The 19,560-nt window shown below is 39.0% G+C and overlaps 1 protein-coding gene across 6 annotated transcripts in view; it reads right to left on the bottom strand.

The window, feature by feature from the left end:
- Positions 1–1,552: 1,552 nt before the first annotated feature.
- The window catches only part of LOC136840037 (DENN domain-containing protein 1B), a 45,445-nt gene continuing 27,437 nt past the window's right edge, over positions 1,553–19,560 (bottom strand). For 3 of the 6 annotated variants that reach the window (XM_067106345.1, XM_067106346.1, XM_067106347.1), the window contains 3 exons: positions 7,137–8,303; positions 6,541–6,691; positions 3,982–4,806 (listed from right to left, as the gene is read on the bottom strand). In XM_067106345.1, coding sequence (XP_066962446.1) covers positions 4,145–4,806; positions 6,541–6,691; positions 7,137–8,303 — 1,980 coding nt within the window. In that variant the 3' untranslated portion in view covers positions 3,982–4,144. Of the gene's footprint in view, positions 4,807–6,540; positions 6,692–7,136; positions 8,304–19,560 lie in introns of all 6 variants that reach the window. The other 3 variants (XM_067106348.1, XM_067106350.1, XM_067106349.1) reach the window with 3 other exon arrangements.

Raw genomic sequence — 19,560 nt, 5'->3', positions numbered from 1 at the left:
TAATACAAAATAAAGACCTATAGTACATGCATGAAAACTAAGAGGAGGGGAGAGCACACCTTTAATATGGCATTTATGCATGGTGCCTTTTTATTGTAAAGTACATTAATAAACATAACAGCTAATGATCATAAATAAACTTAGCAACCTTACTAACAGTGACTAGTGAAGCAGGAAAAGAGAGGTGGAATAATCAAGTTGATAAGAGTTCTCTTATCATCTGTTTCCACAAAACACAAAATGACATGTGTACTACCTGTATTGAGTATACAAGCATATAATATCATACATTAGAAACAGTAATGTTTATAGTACCAACCATACAAAATATGAAACTAAGCAGAAAATAAGAATCTTACACCATTTATTTTATAATAACAATGAATAAATAAAAGCCTTCTTCCACATTTGGTTTTCTTGTTATTTACTATGCTACTGCATACTACATACCAAGTGGAATGTATTTGTCATGTGTCTTGCTTAAGCACAATCAAATCTGTTAAATGAAATGGGCAAACACGAGTCCTGTGTATTTATATTACGCAATCACCTTTAAAATATGTAAACAACCAAGAGGGAATTAGGTTGGATTTTGTTTCTATTTTCATACGATTGAAACTTTACCCATTGCCCAAATACATGTCTTTCATCATATCTGCCTTTACTTTATTACTAATAGTCGCACAAGGTGAGGTAACATCAAAATCTACTCTGTCTTTCAATTTAGTCTAAGGAACAAGTCTACCTGCAATTTTTCATCTGAGGTTTTGCGCTTTTGGGTTTTGTTTTTAATGATTTCCCATTTTAGAATCATTAAAATTTTGTTTTGCATACCTTGGACCATAAAAAGCCTCATTTTGGATGTTATTTCTTTGATCAGCTTAAAATTTCTCATATATCACATAATATGTACATTGCATATGGAACATTTTCTGATATATGGCTTAAGTGTCAACTTTTTATTTGTCACTGAGGATAGTCTAACAATCAAATGAAGAAAATACTTGAAAGCTCTGGAGTAGTTCACTTGTATTTCTATAACAATGATTTAGGGTACCTGTACAGCTATGTTACACAAAAAACAGCTATTAATTCCACATAAATGAAAACACACCTACATCTGAGGTCATGGTCGTTGCTACTAGTCTCTTCTAAAAACTGACTTGAAGTACTGGTAAGAAGTACAGTGAAAATCACTATTACCTGTTTAAGCAATGTGTTGTGGAGCACCAAGGCCAAGATACCTGTTTCATATATCCATACTGCTTCACAAACCTGAAGCTCTACCTTCAAGAAACTTGTGTCCAATGACCACAACAGTTTGGCCTGAAGAACAACAACTTATTTGCACCCAGTTGAGATGAGCTAAGCAGGTTACAAATCTATACTGTCCTTGAAGGCATATGCCATAATAATAATATTCCATGGATCTTTTCCAGTCAATAACAAATCAATTTTCAAGTTTATGCTTTCAGTCAAAGTCCCTTTCATTGAAAAAAGGATGTAAAGTACCTGCAATACATTTTGATCTTGAGGTTAATGAGAGTTTAGGTATTAAAATACATCTGACTTTTAATTTTTGCTTTTACAGGCATCCCAAAAATTTCTTGTTATTTCTATGTCATATATTTATATATATATATATATAAGAAATAAAGAATCTTTATATCCAAGAAAATCAAGGACATATGTATGTACTTCAGTTACATTCTTAGCGCTTTCATCCTTCTACAACAATTCAAGAAAAAAAAAGACAAGAAATTTTTGAAATAAAATAGCTAAACAATTAAAGGTTACATAATAATTAAAAAAATATGATAGATGATGCATTTAAATGGATGATATGATGGCAATACACATGCACTAACTCATTTCCTGTTTTTTACTTTACAAGTATAAAGTAAAATAATCCCTTCATTATCCATAGTCATTAACTCACAAAGCTGCACCCAGAAACTCTTCATTATCAGTATTTTGTAGCTGTTGATGTATAGGAACTATTACAACTAAACAGTACATATAGTAGTTTAACCAAACCACCAAGTCATTTCTAGCTGTGTCTACAGGCTCTGTTCTTAAATGAGCAGTGAAAACGAACTAATTATCAGGGAATATATAATCATTAATAATGCTGTGGTATCAGTGACCATTAAACGTTATTAATACTGTATTAGGTATTTTATCCAGAACACTGAGTTAAAATGAGTCTTACAGGGCTGTATTAAAGCAATAAGATATAGCTCCTGATCAGTGAGATATTCAATGAAATAACAAGGGTAGACATCCACAAGTTTTACAGATCATACTTCAATTACGTTGTGCATTTAATTTACGTTTGAATATTTTCAATAACCATTGCAAGTTAATTTCTCTACTGATTACCAAACTTAAACTATTATCAGTAAAAAGTTAGAAGCAGTGAGCATGATATATATGAGATAACATAAAATGAAGTGTTCAATTAAAAGAACCTGGCTATCTCCATAGGCTACCTCAAGTCCAATATTGCTTTTGACAGAAAATTGCAGTTTTCTTGAATGCTAAAAGAAGACTGCCAATGGCTTTACATGACTTGCCATTTGATGTTGCCAACTCAACTTTCTTGAAAAGCTGCCTGGGATTTGAATTTTCCTGTTTAACCACTTTGCATAGGTTACTACTGAATTTAGCATCAAATTATCGCAAATGGCAATGGTAATTTTCCACAAAACACCTGGCCCTATGGCAATTTGACAATTGTCCTCCCTCCTATAAGTACCACACAACTCAGTTTGTGCAAATATGTGACACACTGCATACTGCTCATGTCCTTTTGCTCTCTAGGGCATTAGAGGTTACTAGCAGCCTATAGTAGACCACAGCCATGACTTGATGGTTACATAACCTGTACTATGCCCAAATTACACTCATATCCTGGCAAGCCTTGGCCAAATGAATGTAGATAATCAAGGGACTACCACAACAGATAAACTTATAAATTATCAACAAAACATTACTTCTGTCGCACCAAGTTAGAGGAGTGTTGCATGATTTTGTCAAGTTTATATGTTACATGGCTGTCATTTGTGCTTCTGGCAGGATAGTAATACAGAGGTATAATATAATTCCAACTGAAGGTAGTTCATGTAAATCAAGGTTTGTGCAAATCTAGCTTGTCTACAAAGGAAAACAAGAATTTCTTTAAACACTTAACACTTACCAGCGCCATCTCTTCCTTTATCTTTGTAAATATAAAATTATACCACAGAAAAAGTCTTAAATTTCCTAAATACTACAACAAAGTTTTTATGAAATATTGTCTTCTAGATTAGATGGATGAATTACAAAAAATCTCACAACTCGATGTCTCAGTTATAAAGGGGATTGTACATACAAAAAGTTCTACTGGGAGAAAGGATGGGGAATTAACACATGATGATTATGACTTGTAATCACTGATCCCATAGTAAAAATTCAATACAATAAACAAACAGTGTGCGTCAAAAGTCAGCAAACAAGTGCATATACATATCAATAGGTCATCAAGAACATGGACATGAATGTTGTTTCATTTTGCTCACAAACATGAGTTGTACAGGAAAAAAATAAATGAACTATGTACAGCACTTCTACAGAATTGTCTCTAAAACTTTAGAAATGTTAACAACTGCTTTCTATCATGAAAGCTGTCAGATTCCTTACTAAACTACAGGGAGAAAAGCTTACAGAATGCTTACATACAAATATCCTCTAAAAATCTATATTGAATGTTATGAAATGCCAGCATAGACTGCATGATAGTATGAAAGGCTTACTGAGAAGCCATTATAAGCATCATCTTTGGCTTTCCAATGAATACAAACTAGGAATGAACTAAACCTAATGAGAATATAAATTTTTATGAAAATATGGAGTTATACATTTATACAATGCTGTGCATATTTGGACAGCACGCGTTTTCTGCCATCCAAATATGGACAACCATACGCAAGATCTCTACAAAATATTTACAATAATTACGTAAACAAGGTTTCTGTCTTTTTTTACCTAAACGAACTGCATCACAACCATGATTATCGATAATCATCTACAGTCACAAAACAAGCTTGGTTTACTTCAAACTTTCATTCATAATAATTGAACACCTTGGTTATAGTTCTACGGATTAATCAAATGTTGCCCATTTGGTTTCACTTCGATCTGCAGAATCCGACTCTGCTGCATGAATGGCATCGCAAGTCTTGTTGTTATTCAAAATTGTATTGTTATTATTAGCGGGAGATGCTGCTCTGGAAGGGCTATTTACACTAAGCTTCTGAAAGTCTTTAGAAAAATCACCCAAGAGGTCTTTTTGTGACAAACGGGGTGGCCTCTGTGGTTGAGAAGCGGAACTGTTCAGACCTTTGGTTGCATGACTCATTGGAGGTTCAAACTGCACATACGGACTTGGTCTGTTTACCATGTTCAGAGATGATTCTTCAGGGGCTCTAGATAGCATACTTGTTGCAAAGGCTGCTGTAGCACTACCACTTCTTGTTGCATTGGGCAAAGGATGCTCTCCAAGTGGTTTGTGTTGATTATAAATTGGATTTTGACACCCAACTGGCACACCTAAATTTGTCTGCAGAGTGGAGAATGGACGGTATTCTGGTGCTGATGACTGGAAAGGGGTGAGTGGTCGATATTCTGAAGTTCTATTTGGTGTTGCATTAGGCAAGCCTGTGGTGTTGATAGCAGCTGTCCTGGCTAAAGCTGGATGAGGTACAGTTTTACTAGGAAGGTGAGATGTACTAGCACTTCCACTCAGATCTTTATGATTCAATTTACCTGTGTATAACAAACATTCTATTAGAATTTAAAAATGGTGACATGTGACTGACTTAGAATACAAGAGAAGCAGAGCATACCCTACCCTCCACAAGGTAAAAATCAATGTTGTTACATAACAGCCCTATGGATAACTGTCCCCAAGACTCCAGACCATAAATCTGATGCCAGACATTCCTGGAACTTAAGGACTAACTTCTTATCTTATTTGTCTTCATTCATAGTTCCCATATGAATAAACAATGCTTTTCATATTTTTAAATCCAAAACGTTTTTCAATCATAGAGTAAATGCCTCACTCCCTGCGCCACACTTATTCTTTCCCGTTTGTGCTGCACAATGGATTGAGGAGTATATTGTGTAGCAACAGGAAAGATAACATCCCATTTCTCTTGATTCAACAGGCTGGGGCGACTGGTATTTCTCACAGGGGAATAAGCCAACTCACAATTAATAGGTTTGTACTGAAAATTTTGTTTTGTGTTTAAAAATACACCTATTTTCTTTTACAAGTCTATCCATCATACAGAGTTCTCATTCATGATCCAACTGAATGCACAATATGCCTGATGAGCTAAATAACTCTCATAAAAAGACAAGTTTTATGAAAAAAATCTATGACTCTAATGATATACCGTACAGTATAAAGACAAACTGTACAAACTAACAAACAGTAAATACATTTGTTAATCAACCTTTCTCCACAAAGCATTACCATTCCCAGGATACAGTCCACTTCAGAATATCTTGTGATCAAAGCATCAAGCAGCTTTGTGGCTGTGATTTCATGTATTTTCTTAGTATTGATCTAAACCTGTTACTTTTAGTACATTCACACAGCAGTTAACTTTGAGATTATAATGAACATAGTTTACAATAAGTCTTTAAAGCATGAAAACCTCACAACTGTACAACCTTCATACTCATCAAGATAGCCTAAATGGTTTGTTCTTAAAAGAAAAGTTTAAGAGATAATTCTACAAAATTTCCTTAAGGGATCTGTTTCCAAGACTTGATGTTCCTTACTGGTTGAAAACTGCACTGTAAAATTATCAGAGGGCATCTGTATTCTCTACATTCAGGCATCGGTCAAGTGGGTTATTTATCAAATACCCATGCATCAAATGGGTGTGACAAGTCCAAATGAAGGTTTTTAACTTCATTCTTAACTTTTCTAGAATGGACAAAGCTGATATGCACTGGATGTTCAATCCTACAACAACCATCAGTTCCTCAATATAAAGGACTAGGTTTTATGTACGTTGCTCCTCAGTGGATCACAGTGGGACACCGTATATGCTATAATCATCTCACTTCAATTTACATTTCAAGTCAATGTTTACTCAACTCTTCATTTTGTAAAAATACTGAATAGAGAAGCCCAACATTACAGGACATTGGAAAAAATTAATGTATAACATTTTAACTAAAAAAAAAAATGCTGTACAGTACAAATAAAAAAAGGCTTGTAAACTTAAATTGTTGGTCAATGAGGTAAACTCAGTCTTGGGAGATATTTGCTTAATGCATTATATATGTACTATACAAAAATTGAGTTAAAGTCATTCATAAATTTAATTAACAGAAAGTAAAACATATTAGGTTCAGGTTGAGATACGTTATCATGAAAGGAAAAATCAGAATCAGTTTTCAATCATGTCTGCTGAAAGGCATTTAAACAATTTCAACAATTAGTTTTATTAAGCTGATTAACATTTTTTCCCTCTCACTTACCTGGAAGATTTGAAGTGGATTTTGTTGTGGGGATAGGCGGGGGTGACTGTGTAGGTCGCTTGTGTTTTGGTGTGATATCTTTTGATAACAGAGGATCAAAAATCTCATCTTGGGGAGATTCCAGAAAGATGAGGTCTTGACCATTCCCATCCTGGAATTTGTGACGTAAAATATAGTCTAAATAGCCATTTCCAATCTGGCAGCTGTAAACATCCATTGACATCCATGCATTAAATTGATCACGTTATATATATTGTATATCAAGATAGACACAAACAGATATTTCATTACAACATTAAACAAAACAAAAAAGCAAAATAAAAGCATACACAAGTAAAATGGACCAAAATAAAATGGCATAAAATGCAGGATATACACCCAATGAACCTGAAATAAGCATGCAATGAAGCAAGTACTTGTAAAAGCAGTCACTGAATCAAGCATACGCTGAAATATCCATACCTATACTAAATAAAACAAGGGTACATAAAAGCACATTACTGTATATACACTATGCACCTGGTATTTAACTAAACAACAAATTGCAACTGAATATTTATCATGAGCCCAATTGTTAAATATTGAAAAGTGATTACCTCCTCCTCACCAGAACCCTGATTCAAGCCATGGTGGGGGCTAGGGCTCCTTGTTCGACGGCCTAGGGATGGGGGAGGTGGGGGTAAAGGGCTGAGGGATTTGTCAGGATGCCTGGACTGAGTGCTGGAAGGACGAGGAGGATCTGGACTAGGAGGATAATAGGATGAAGGTGATGAAGGAGAATGAGGAGGATTTAGTGCTGGAGATAAACTTCTCCCTTGAGGAGAAGGACTTTGTAGTGGTGGTGAGATGCTGGTCAAAACAGCTGGCAGGCTCATAGTCATGATATCTGTTGTTTGTGAAGCAGAGGAAAAGAAAAGGAGATTTCCAGCATACCCAGGCTGCGATGAGGAAAATGTGGCGTGTGGTATATTTACAGGGGAGCACAATATGAAATCTTCAGAACTCTCTATGGCTTCAAATTCAGCAACTGGGGCATCATCATCAATGGATTTTGTTAGCTTAGAATAAAAATACCCTGGGGTACCCTGTTTAGTTTTGGAATACTTGGATAAAGATGCAGAAAAAGCTTGGCTTGCCCCATACTTAGGAAAATCGGTGCTACTACGGACAGAAGATACAGAGGAGGATTCCAAACCAACTACACGATGTGGTTGCTGGGGAGACCTTGATGGTGAAAGAGAAGCATGCCCACACTGAGAATGCAACTTAGCAGGAGACAAGGCAGAGGATGCATAACATGTGGCAGGAAAATCAGTGGTGATTTTGGTGGCTATAGTTTTACAGACTGGAATAGTACACTTAGAGGCAGAGCAATCACGAAACTGCCCACGGCGCGTGCCTGATTTTTTATGCTCCCTTGGAATTGTTGAGTAGCTTGTACATACAGCAGAGATGTTGGAGCCATCGTTAGTAGAGTGAGAAGTAGATGATGAAGGGAGATGGGTATGTCCCCATAAATGTGAGTCCACTACTGAGTTATCAGCTTCGGGGGCAGTGAAATCTGTATCGTGCAGAAGCTTAGGAGAACGAAAATGAGAAGTCGAGGAGCTGCCTAAACCATCCCCATCTTCACCACCACCATTACTGTCATCGTCAAATGTGACAGGAAAACGGTAGCCAAAAGATGCCATTATGGGAGGAGGAAGTTCTATGTTTAAGGAGAGGTCAATGAGAGGAAGAGAGGTGAGGCTCGCACTCAGCTGCTGCAAGAGACATATAACACATAACTTAGTGACCTGTCCTACAACGATAAAAATAAAGCTTTTGTAGCCATCTCCAATGTCCACTCTGTCATACAGTGTACACAGAATGTACCATATTATTAACTGAAAATCTGAGACTTTTTTTCAGTTTCATGTACTGCATACAAAAATTTCCAGTACAGTATTCATGAAAAGTTAAATAGCCACTAAAGAGCCAAGTGAAAAAGCAGAAAATGACTGAACATTATACACTGACAGACAAAAGAAGGCAAAACAATTAGAAAAGTATATGTTGGTGGCATTATCATCATTTTATACGGTATATATGATGATCTCAGGAATTAATATAATTTGCTCCATAGTTAGTAAAACATGTTATGAAAATGAAATATATTAATTAATGATGTTGATTACAAAAATGTAAATATGTAGTCATATATTAATAATGTTTACCTTAGTTATAATTTTTTCTACAAATTACCCCATTTCAGTCCACACACACTGACATAAAAAAATGTGTGCTTTACAGAAAAATTCAAATATGACTGATTACGATTAACTACATACATAATACTTTAAAACACGTAGCATTTAAAAATGGATGAGACTGAGACAAAGAGAGAGAGAGAGAGAGAGAGAGAGAGAGAGAGAGAGAGAGAGAGAGAGAGAGAGAGAGAGAGAGAGAGAGAGAGAGAGAGAGAGAGAGAGAGAGAGAGAGAGAGAGTGAGTTAAATGATGGAAACAGATGATTATGCATAAAACATTAGAAAAATAAGTTACCAAAAATATGAGCTCATACATCTGTTTAATGATGAATGGAATGTCATAATCTACTGGTCAGCATATGGAAATTACCTAGTTTAACCAAGCCACACAGACTTAATAATGTGAGCTGATATGGTTTTACTATGAAAAATATTTCTAATTTTCGTTTACTGATTTTCATAAGATTATTTCCAACACGCCAATATATATCACTAAGTTTCATTTATATAATTGTATTCTTTCCTCAATTTGTAAATTAATATCAACATATAATGATCAAATTTTAACTCTCTACAAACACTTTTCCATACCACTGTACTTCTGGACATCCTAAAATGAAACTGTACTGCCTGAACACGTGTTTACCTACAGAAAATTGTTCTGCAAAAGGTTTACCTAGATAATCGTCAGCTGGTTGATCCATCACACACTGGAAAAGATTAAGTTCTGTCTCTTGCCCACTGATAAAGGACTAGTACTGGATTAGTAACACCTAACTGAACAGATTCTGTGCTTATCAGCTCCATATTTTATTGTGTTATGCTACCATTTTAGACATGATACAATTTTAAATAAATCTCTTAAACTGAACATTACATGTAAAGTACAGCACATGTTAATTTAATGTTCAGAACTATGTGGAATTAATGTAATGCCTTCATACATCCCAACTTTTGTTTCCAAAGGCACTTTTTCATCTCTTCTAAGCCTATTATATAGAAATATGACATTTTATTCTAAAATAATGTTTAACACATACTTACCTGTTAGTTACATATAGCTTTAGTCTTTGACGCCACGGCAAAATTTCAAAACGCATGGGCAGCGCCAGTCCGAATATCGGGTGATCGCCTACCTGCCCTCTGTCGGGCAATACTAGGAACTATTCCAACATGCTTCAGAATAATTTGCCTACCTGTCCCCGTGGGAGGAGGTGGGTGGAGCATGTAACTAACAGGTAAGTATGTGTTAAACATTATTTTAGAATAAAAATGTCATTTTAACACATACAACTTACCTGTTAGTTACATATAGCTGATTGACACCTTTAGAGGTGGGGCAATGACAGCTAAAAAGAGTTGTTGGAAACATTAAGGTTATTAATGTAGAAAATTTCTAGTTCCTCACCTGCTAAGGTAGCTGATTCCACAGTTACTGCCTCAGTAACCTGCTATCCTTAGAGCAACCCTTGAGGGTATAATGACCTGGTCGCAGATTGCTTAAGCTGGGTATCAGTCACCTAGACATGGCCGTGACAATACCAATAAGTATGCCCCTGCTCAGGCGCAGCACAAACATCATGAATTACAAAAAGGGGTCACCCAACACCAAAGAAAAAGCATAACCATAAAAACCAAAACCAACTGTGGGGTAAAACTATCCAACACTTACCCTCACAGACAACCGAAAAAAACCTTCACACTCCAAAACAAGTAAGTAAGGTAGGTTAATCCTCCTTTACCCCTTTACCCATTACCGTACAGATACAACAAAGGGCCCTAACGTGTTGCACTCATCAAACACTGTCTGCACTTGCGAGAGATAATGCAAAGCAAATACAGACTTACATCTCCAGTAGGTTGCTTGAACAATATCTTGAAGGGAGAGGTTCCTTTTATAAGCGAGAGAAGTAGAGATAGCCCTCACTTCGTGAGCCTTCACTTTACACATTTTCAAATCATTCTCTGAAATATTGGAGTGAGCTTCAGAAATCAGATCTCTAATAAAAAGGACATGGCATTCTTGGACATCGGTCTAAGAGGGTTCCTGACCGAACACCATAAGGAATCTGAAGGACCCCTAATATCTTTAGTCCTTCGTAAATAATATTTCAAGGCTCTGACTGGGCAGAGGAACCTCTCCTGCTCCTTACCTACCAATTCGACAGACTCGAATCTCAAAAGAGCGAGGCCACGGGTGCGAAGGGGTCTCGTTCTTGGCCATAAAAAAACAGTTTGAAAGAACAAAATTGCTTTTGAAGCAGAGAATCCTACTCTTATCCAAGGCGTGATCTCACTGATTCTCTTAGCTGTAGCTAACAAAACTAAAAAGAGGGTTTTCTCGTAAGATCTCTTAAAGAAGCAGAATCCATAGGTTCAAATTTCTCAGACATAAGCCACTTCAGGACCACATCAAGATTCCACAAACAACTTTAGCATCTGACCTCTTAGAGGTACCAAGGATTTTAATAAGGTCCGTTATATCTTGGTTATTAGAGATATCCAAACCTCTGTGACGAAAAACAGTAGCCAGCATGCTACGATAACCTTTAATTGTGGATACAGAAAGGTTCTTATTCCTGAGGAACAAAAAGAAAATCCGCAATCTGCGCTAAATGCGAGGGGTTCTGGAAGAGGAAATGTCATGATCTTTGCACCATGAACGAAACATATTCCACTTGGACTCATAGACCTTGATCGAAGATGGTCTTCTGGCTCTAGCGATGGATTGAGCCGCTTTTTCTTCGAAAATCCTTTGCTTCTGAGTAGACGTTCGATAGTCTGAACGCAGTTAGCCGCAGACTTGACAGGTTTTCGTGAAATCTCCTGAAGTGGGGCTGTCTGAGTAAATCTACTCTGTTTGAAGGCTCTCGGAAGTCGATCAAGAGATCCATGAGAACTGGGAACCAATCCCTGGAAGGCCAGAAGGGCTATCAAAGTCATCCTGGTGTTGGAGTGGTGCTGAAATTTCCTCAACACCGCACCTAACATCTTGAACGCGGGAAGGCGAAAGGTCCAGACCCGACCAATTCAGTAGCATTGGCGTCCGTCTGGAAGGCTGCTTGGTCCGGGACAGGAGAGCAGAAGATTGGGAGCCTGTTCGATTTGTTCGTCGCGAACAGGTCTACCAGAGGTTGACCCCAAAGTCTCCACAGCGACTCTGCACACTTCTTCGTGCAAAATCCACTCTGTGGACAGAACCTGGTGCTTCCTGCTCAAGGAGTCCGCTCTCACGTTGAGGGCTCCTGAATGAATCTTGTTAGGAGCAGAATCTTGTGCTTCTCTGCCCACAAAAGGAGGTCTCTTGCTACTCGCTGAGGGAGTAAGAATGAGTGCCCCCTGTTTTTTATGTAAGACAACGCTGTGGTGCTGTCTGAATGAACCAGAACTGTTTGTCCCTGTACGAATGGTAGGAAGTGTACGAGACCAGGTGGATTGCTTTCAACTCCTTCTTGTTGATGTGCCATTCTTTTTCTGTCGCATTCCACAAACCTGAAATTTCTTTTACACCCAACGCCGCTTCCCCATCCTACTTCTGACGAAGTCTGTAAAACAGTTCGTGGTTCGGGTTCGACGGAAATAGAGAGAGACCTTTCTCTAATTTTCTTCGATCTAACCACCACCTTAGATCTTCCTTGATAAGGTCCGAGATTGGAAAGGAGAAGGAGTCTGGAAGCGTTTTCCTGTTCCATTGCTCCCTGATGTAGAATTGAAGGGGCCTCATGTGAAGTCTCCCCAGGGAGACAAACTTTCTATTGACGCCAGAGTTCCCAGGAGGCTCATCCAAGCCTTTGCGGAACAGGTATCCATATCCAGAAAGTTCTGGACTTTTGCGAGACAGTCCGAGATTCTTTGATCTGACGGAAAAGCCAGAAAAGGAACTGTTCCAGTCTCATTCCTAAATAGATCCTGGATTGTGAGGGAGATAGGTGAGACTTCTTCCAATTGATTAGAAGTCCCAGCTTCTGTGTCAAGTCGAGAGTTACTTGCAAATCCTCCAAGCACTGAGGCTGAGACTGGGAACGAGGGAGCCAATCGTCGAGATAGAGAGAGAGATCTTTTATTCCTCTGAGATGAAGAGTTTGGCAACAGTGGACATAACTCTTGTGAATACTTGAGGGCTGTGGACAGACCGAAGCACAGAGTCCTGAACTGATAAGTCTTTCTCCTGGAAAACGGCGGAAGAAACTTCCTGGACGCGGGATGGATCGAATGTGAAAGTGGCGCCCCTGCAGATCTATTGAGACCATCCAATCCCTCGACGAAGAGAATTGAGGACGGATTGCGCTCGTCTCCATCGAGAAACTGGTTTCTCCACTAAAGGTTGAGAGAACTCACGTCCAGGACTGGTCTCAGCCGCCTGAGGCCTTTGGAACAAGAAAAAAGGCGGTTGTAAAAGCCTGAGAGTTGACTTCTTCCACGATCTCTATCGCTCCTTTTAAAAGCATGGAGTCTACTTCCGCACTCAGAACCGAGCATTTTCTAAGTTGCTGGAATATGCTGTCAAAGCTAAAGGTTCATTGCAAGAGGGGCCTCTTGAGGAAGGGGATAGAATATCCTTCCTTTAGCACGGACGTGGTCCACTGGTCCGCTCCGATCTCCCTCCCAAATTTGCCAGAACTGCTGAAGTCTGGTTCGACTAGTGCATGGAGGACATGCAGATCACTTTTTACTTGAGGGTTTGATAGTCTTGGAGACAAATCTTGCTTGCCCCGAAACGAGATACTGTACGGGTGAGGGCCTGCCACGAAAGGCCTATCTTGATTAACTAGAGGACGAGTTTGCGCTGGCAGAGAAGGTTGAGGAGCTTTTGGTTTCTGAGTGATTGCCCTAAAAGGTCCTGTGTGGACTTCTGAGCATGGGATTTCACACTTCGCCACAAGTTCTGAGGGAAAAGGTACTTCTTATCCAGAGGTGCGAAAAGAAGAGCCGATCTTTGAGTCCTAGAAACCCACGAGCGACAAAAGAGCACCAAAGTTGTCGCTTCTTAAGAACTCCTAACGTGAAGATGGAGGCTAACTCAGACGCACCGTCACGAATCCCTTTATCTAAGCAGGACATAACAGAAGAGAAATCATCGAAATGCGCTTCAGGAAAGACCAAAAGACTTTACCTTCCTACCCAAAGCGCCAATAGTCCAGTCCATAAAACTGATGACTTCAAAAAACTCTGAAAACGTTCTTCAAAAAGGTGGTCCAACTCTGAAGGAGAGAAGAAAATCCGAGCGAGTTCATCGCAGAACGACGTAGTAGAGTCAACGAGACTGGAGAAGTCTCCTGAGAGGAGGCAGAAGCTCCCAGAGAGAAAACTTCCCCAGTGTCGTAGCAAGCCTCAAATCTTAGTAGAAAGCTTGGAAGGAGGGAAGCAGAAAGTGGTTTTCCCTGATCACGTTTGTCTTCCAACCAGGAGTTCATTTTCTTTAATGCCTTTTGGCTGAAATAGAAAGCACTAACTTCATAAAGGAAGAGGTAGAGGCTTGGTCTCTTGCACTGAGAGAGAGAGGAAGCCGGGCAAGAGGTGCAAAATCCTCAGGAAAATTATCAATAAAGCGAAGAAGCTTCTTATAATCCGAAAGAGAGGAGTCTGGTTGTCTACAGGAAACTCTTCCACAACTTCTTCCTCAGACGAAATAGGAGAGAAAACCTTCCGATTGCACATACACATCTTGTGAAGGAGGAGTAGGAGCCTGAATAAGAGCTTGAGGAGGAGCCTGAGCCTGAGTAGGCGCCACAAGAGGAGCCTGAACTGGCGCCACAAGAGGAGCCTGCGCCACAAGAGGAGCCTGAACTGGCGCCACAAAAAGGAGCCTGGGATGGCGCTCACCTGGGCGCTACCTGAGGCGCTTTGAGCCTGAGAGCGCTAAATCTTGAGGGGAGCGCCTGAGCCTGACTAGGCGACGAGCCTGATCCTGAACCAAGGAGGATCAAGAGACACAGATCGAGGAGGAGCTTTTCGACTGGCGCTCCGAGAGCTCGAGACGAAGGAGGAGGCATCAAATACACTTCAGAAGGCTTAGCTGGAGAAGAACCAGGCCTTCGAGCCCGCCAAGAATGCTTCCAATTTTCTTGTGCATCGTCAAGAAAGTCATGAGTAGACGAGGATCCAACTGGGGAACGATGATCAGTAGAGCCAGGATCGTGATGAGGAAGAGGCGCAGAAGCCACAATAGGCTTACGTGAAAACCAAAGGGAGAAACACCGGAACGCTGGGCAACACCGAATCGGGAAGTCTTATACCTCTTGCGCACATGAGCCTTGCGCCTGGGAGAAGACTCTTCTGACGCACGAAAATCTCTCCGGACTCTCCCAAAACTACAGGAAGGCTGTGATAAGCGAAATGGCTTCTTCTTCTGAACCGCTGAAGGCGAAAGATTCCTGGACCTCTTCAATGGTCTAGACTCGTGGAAATCTCCAGCCTCTGCGCAGGCTTAATCACCGAGCTTGAAGAAAGACACTTCCTTGAGTCGCCTTTCCAACGCGCTCTGAAACAGCCTGGGAAACAACAGGACTGTTCGAGGGGCGGCTGCTCGTGAGCAGACCCCACTCGCCTCCTTGGACTTTCAGCATGTCTTCTCCCAGGAGCAGGGGAGCTTGACAGAGGCTTAGGTCTAGGAGAACGAGCAGGCCGAGCAACCACCTCCTCCACCACACTAACACTTTGCACTGCACTTAAATTATTCACAATATTTTGGAAAGAATCCATACGCTCATGAAGGATTTCACATTAACGCCAATATCCTCCATGGCGCCCACAATAAGGTTAAATCTGGCGTCCATCTGGACTTGATACTCAGACACGGTAACGGGTCAGGGATATCAGAGTCAGGAATAGAATATTAGTAGCCACGGGGATATTAATAGAAGTTTCCTGCATAGCTAAGGGGAGATTCCAGTTTCTGGAGAGAGAGAAGAAGAACTTCTAGCCAAAGCTTTCCTGGCTCTATCTTTCTCAAGCTTCTTTACATACTTAGATAGAGCCTTCCAATCTTTTTCAGTCATACTGACACATTCATCACACTTCCTCTCATATGAACATTCCTGACCTCTACAAGCCACATAAATTGAATGAGGATCAAGACTAGCCTTGACCAACCTCGTCTTACAGCCTTTGCTGCAAACCCTAAAGGTATAAGACCCAGAATCTGACATAATTATCAGAAAACCTGACTAAATAGGCAAAAAAAAAAAAAACTGGCAAAGCCGCAAACCAACAAAGAGTACTTCACCAAGTGAAAACAGCTCGATGTAGGCAGATACAATGAAATTTCGCTCGAGTACCGACAACAATCGCCGGCGGACGGCAAAATTATTCTGAAGCATGTTGAATAGTTCCTAGTACCCGACAGAGGGCAGGTAGGCGATCACCCGATATTCGGACTGGCGCTGCTACGTTTTGAATTTTGCCGTGACGTCAAAGACTAAAGCTATATGTAACTAACAGGTAAGTTGTATGTGTTAAAATTGCTAAATTCCTTGTTCACTTTTTCTGCGAGTCACATCTCTCGTGCTACTGTCATTTCCTTGCAACATTATAGGCTGTTAACGACAGGCAACAGCACAATATCCCAAAACCAAATATGTATGACAGAGAGTTAGGATAGCAAGGCAAAAGTAACTGATGACTTTACAGCACCCCTTTGGCCCCAGCTACATTGCTTTCTGCCTTCAACTAGTCATCTGATCCTTTTAGTCTCTTCTCTCTTAGCTGTTTGACTTCTTTAACTTGGTTTTGCTCCAATTTTCACCCCTCATTCCAAAATCAATTCTTTGGTAAAGTCCTTTCAGTCCAAAAATGTGCCTAACTACTCCACTTAAATTAATTTATAATACTTAAAAACCTACCATCTGTGGTTAAACTATCCTATCTAAAATATCTACATGAATGAAACACTTCCATTCTTCCAATTTCCAAACTAGTATTTACTGACCCCTCTTCCTGGCTTTCACTACTCATATCCTCAAGTTTGATGACATTTGTTATTATCTACTTTGAAACACTTTCTCATTCTTTTACCAATCTCGCAACTTCTCTTTCTTATCACCAACTAAAAGGTATAAATAATATTAAGACTACCTTTAAAAAAGATGCACGTAACTGAAATCACTGAAAAACTCAATTGCAGAGTGAAACAAAGAATCACACTCAGCTGGTATATCTTACCCACTTCAGTTATCATCAATAACAACAAATTGTATATGGATACCATCAACACCTTTCATGCACTGATAACTTCTGTGATGCCACTTTAGAATACTGATTAAGTTTGCAAGATGATTTCAAGCCTTGTTTACTGTGATGAAATTTCATTAACTTAATTTCAGGAATCTTATCTTTATTATTTACAAACGTCTTTATGAAACAGGCAGCAAACAATATGTGTTTTTTGTAATGACAAATATTACTGCAGCATTCCTTGGATACATTTCACAACAGCAGAAAAGCATGAGGCGCTGGACCCTTTGGCTTGGAATATTCAATACCTCAACAAAAGCAAACCTATTAAAAGGTATAACTTTGAAAACCACAATGACCTTGGGAAAAAATAGATGTTTCTGTTGAAAAAATTGTTCAAACCATGAATTCATTATTATTCAATTGCTGTTTGGCATGATGAACTTAGATTGCAAAAATATTCTCTAGTCCTAATAACAAACAAATTTGTTTCATCACAAACCCATCACACACACATATTTTTTCAATTTGTCTTGGTCCTCATCACTTACATGATTCCAAAATGACAATTATAAAAAATATTCTCTGCTTGCTTGTTGGCAGTGAACCCCTTAGATATGCTGAGCGTTTGTTGATATGGTAGCTGTCCTATCAGATAGATGTTGAAGTTAGGCAGTTTCTCCAGATGCAAAGATCATCTTTGTGATTTTATGAATCGCATCTACAGCAAGCCTGCTCAGCTGAAGTCATGCCCAAAGCCAGTGAGTGACTTGTGCCTCACAGAGGCTGCAGTGGATACTCCCTTGTTTGAGCCACAACTTTTTGCCTTGAGTTCATCATCTGGTACACAGGTCTGTCCAGTCTTCAGTTTGGACTGCAGTCAAGAGCACCTTCAATATGGGTTTCTCTGTGGGTGTGGCTGAATGCAGATATGGTTTACAACCCAATGTTACCTGAGCAAACTATAAAGTGTTTGAGGGCTGACCGGCTGGTATGGGTTTGCTTGTCTTTTCAAGCAGGAATCTGCAAAGCTGTGGTTCCTGGTAGAGCAAAGTGCAACTTCAACATTAATAACAGCAATTAGCAAAGACGGTGAGTTGGGCTGGTACATACCAACACCAGTGGATTGGCTAGATCAGTTTTAGCTAGAATTGCCAAGTGGGTGACTTTGCAACCATGATTTCAGAGTTGGAATTATGAATTTCTTTTACAAAGAACATCAGGCACACATGGCAACCATGTTTTCCTGTTCAGGTAAATTGCCCTTCAGGAATAAGAGCCGAAAGAGTTGGGTAAATACATGGGTGATGGGCTTATATGAAAAAAATAATTATTATTTGATAAAACCCAGCTTTCAAGAAGATCAGGCATGAAGCAAAGAAAAACTTTATTCTGATTACTGACCATGCACTATAGCGAATTCATGTCAAAGCAGATGTGTAGAGAAATAAACAAAAAAATACCATTATACCCATATTAAATTAAATGGAAAGAAAAATATTACATAATGAGAAATCTGCATTCATATGCTTGCACAATAACCACCTAAAGACAGATGTTCCTTCCTTTTCCTAGTTTTGTAAGATTTTACTGGTAAATGTCAAGACTACTCAATCCTTTAAAAGTAATGTATCTGTTATGTAACACCAATTATATTTTACCTGTATGAAAAATTCAGTTAAGGAATAACTGAAAAATACAGAGAAAGTTTGCAATGTTGTTCTTACTAGTAATACTGTCAAAAAACAGTAGGTACTGCATAAGTAAGTCACTTACATTTACATACTGCAAAAGGAAGGTGAGAAGATAAAACAACAACATGGGGATCTTTGAAAATATGTAAGTTATGTCATATGAGCAGAGAAGAGGTGTACAGAAACTAAAATCAATTTGATCACTCCCTGTGAACTGAGAATAGATGGTGAAGTTCAATTAAGAGGGGAAAAAATATGAGGAGCGATACGATAGAAGGACAGCAGTAGTGACACAGCATGAGGAAGTAAACGAATGACAAATCATTTACCGGCTGCTCTATGAGCACGAGCCTGTTGGCATAAAGCCAGGTCAATCACGAACAACAATGACAAATCATGAGTGGGATGTTTGTGGATAGGCCAGTCACAAGGGCTACAAATAAATGACATTTTGATCCAGGCAGTTGTGTCTCCATACTAAATGGTTCATTGAAACTGGTTCAGCATTAAGAACCAATTCTATTACGAAAAACTGTATTAACCTAAGTTGCATGGAACTTCAATAAGCTCCAGAAACTGGAATGGAGGAAGTGAGGGATGACTTGAAAGGTAGTTTATGGGCTCAAAAATCAGTATTACCAACTACCAAAAAGTGTGATTTGAAATTAAGTATGACATTATTAAATAAAACTAAGATAATTACCAAGATAACTAAACACTAAAAGTTTGAGTGATTGCAAAAGGTTGAATGTCCTTTAATGTCTGGTATGAAACTGTATAGCACTGTATTAATGAAGGCAAATAAAATTGAGGTAATCTCAATAGATTTGAAAAGGATATTAAAAGGAGAGACTATACTTAGGTTTACTAAACATTTATATTAGTAAAATAATTTTAATTTGTTCC

This window comes from Macrobrachium rosenbergii, chromosome 7 (genome assembly GCF_040412425.1).
Source record: "Macrobrachium rosenbergii isolate ZJJX-2024 chromosome 7, ASM4041242v1, whole genome shotgun sequence".
Classification (NCBI taxonomy): domain Eukaryota; kingdom Metazoa; phylum Arthropoda; class Malacostraca; order Decapoda; family Palaemonidae; genus Macrobrachium; species Macrobrachium rosenbergii.
The sequence above is the reverse complement of the archived record's forward strand: the minus strand, read 5'-3'. Positions and strand labels throughout refer to the sequence as shown.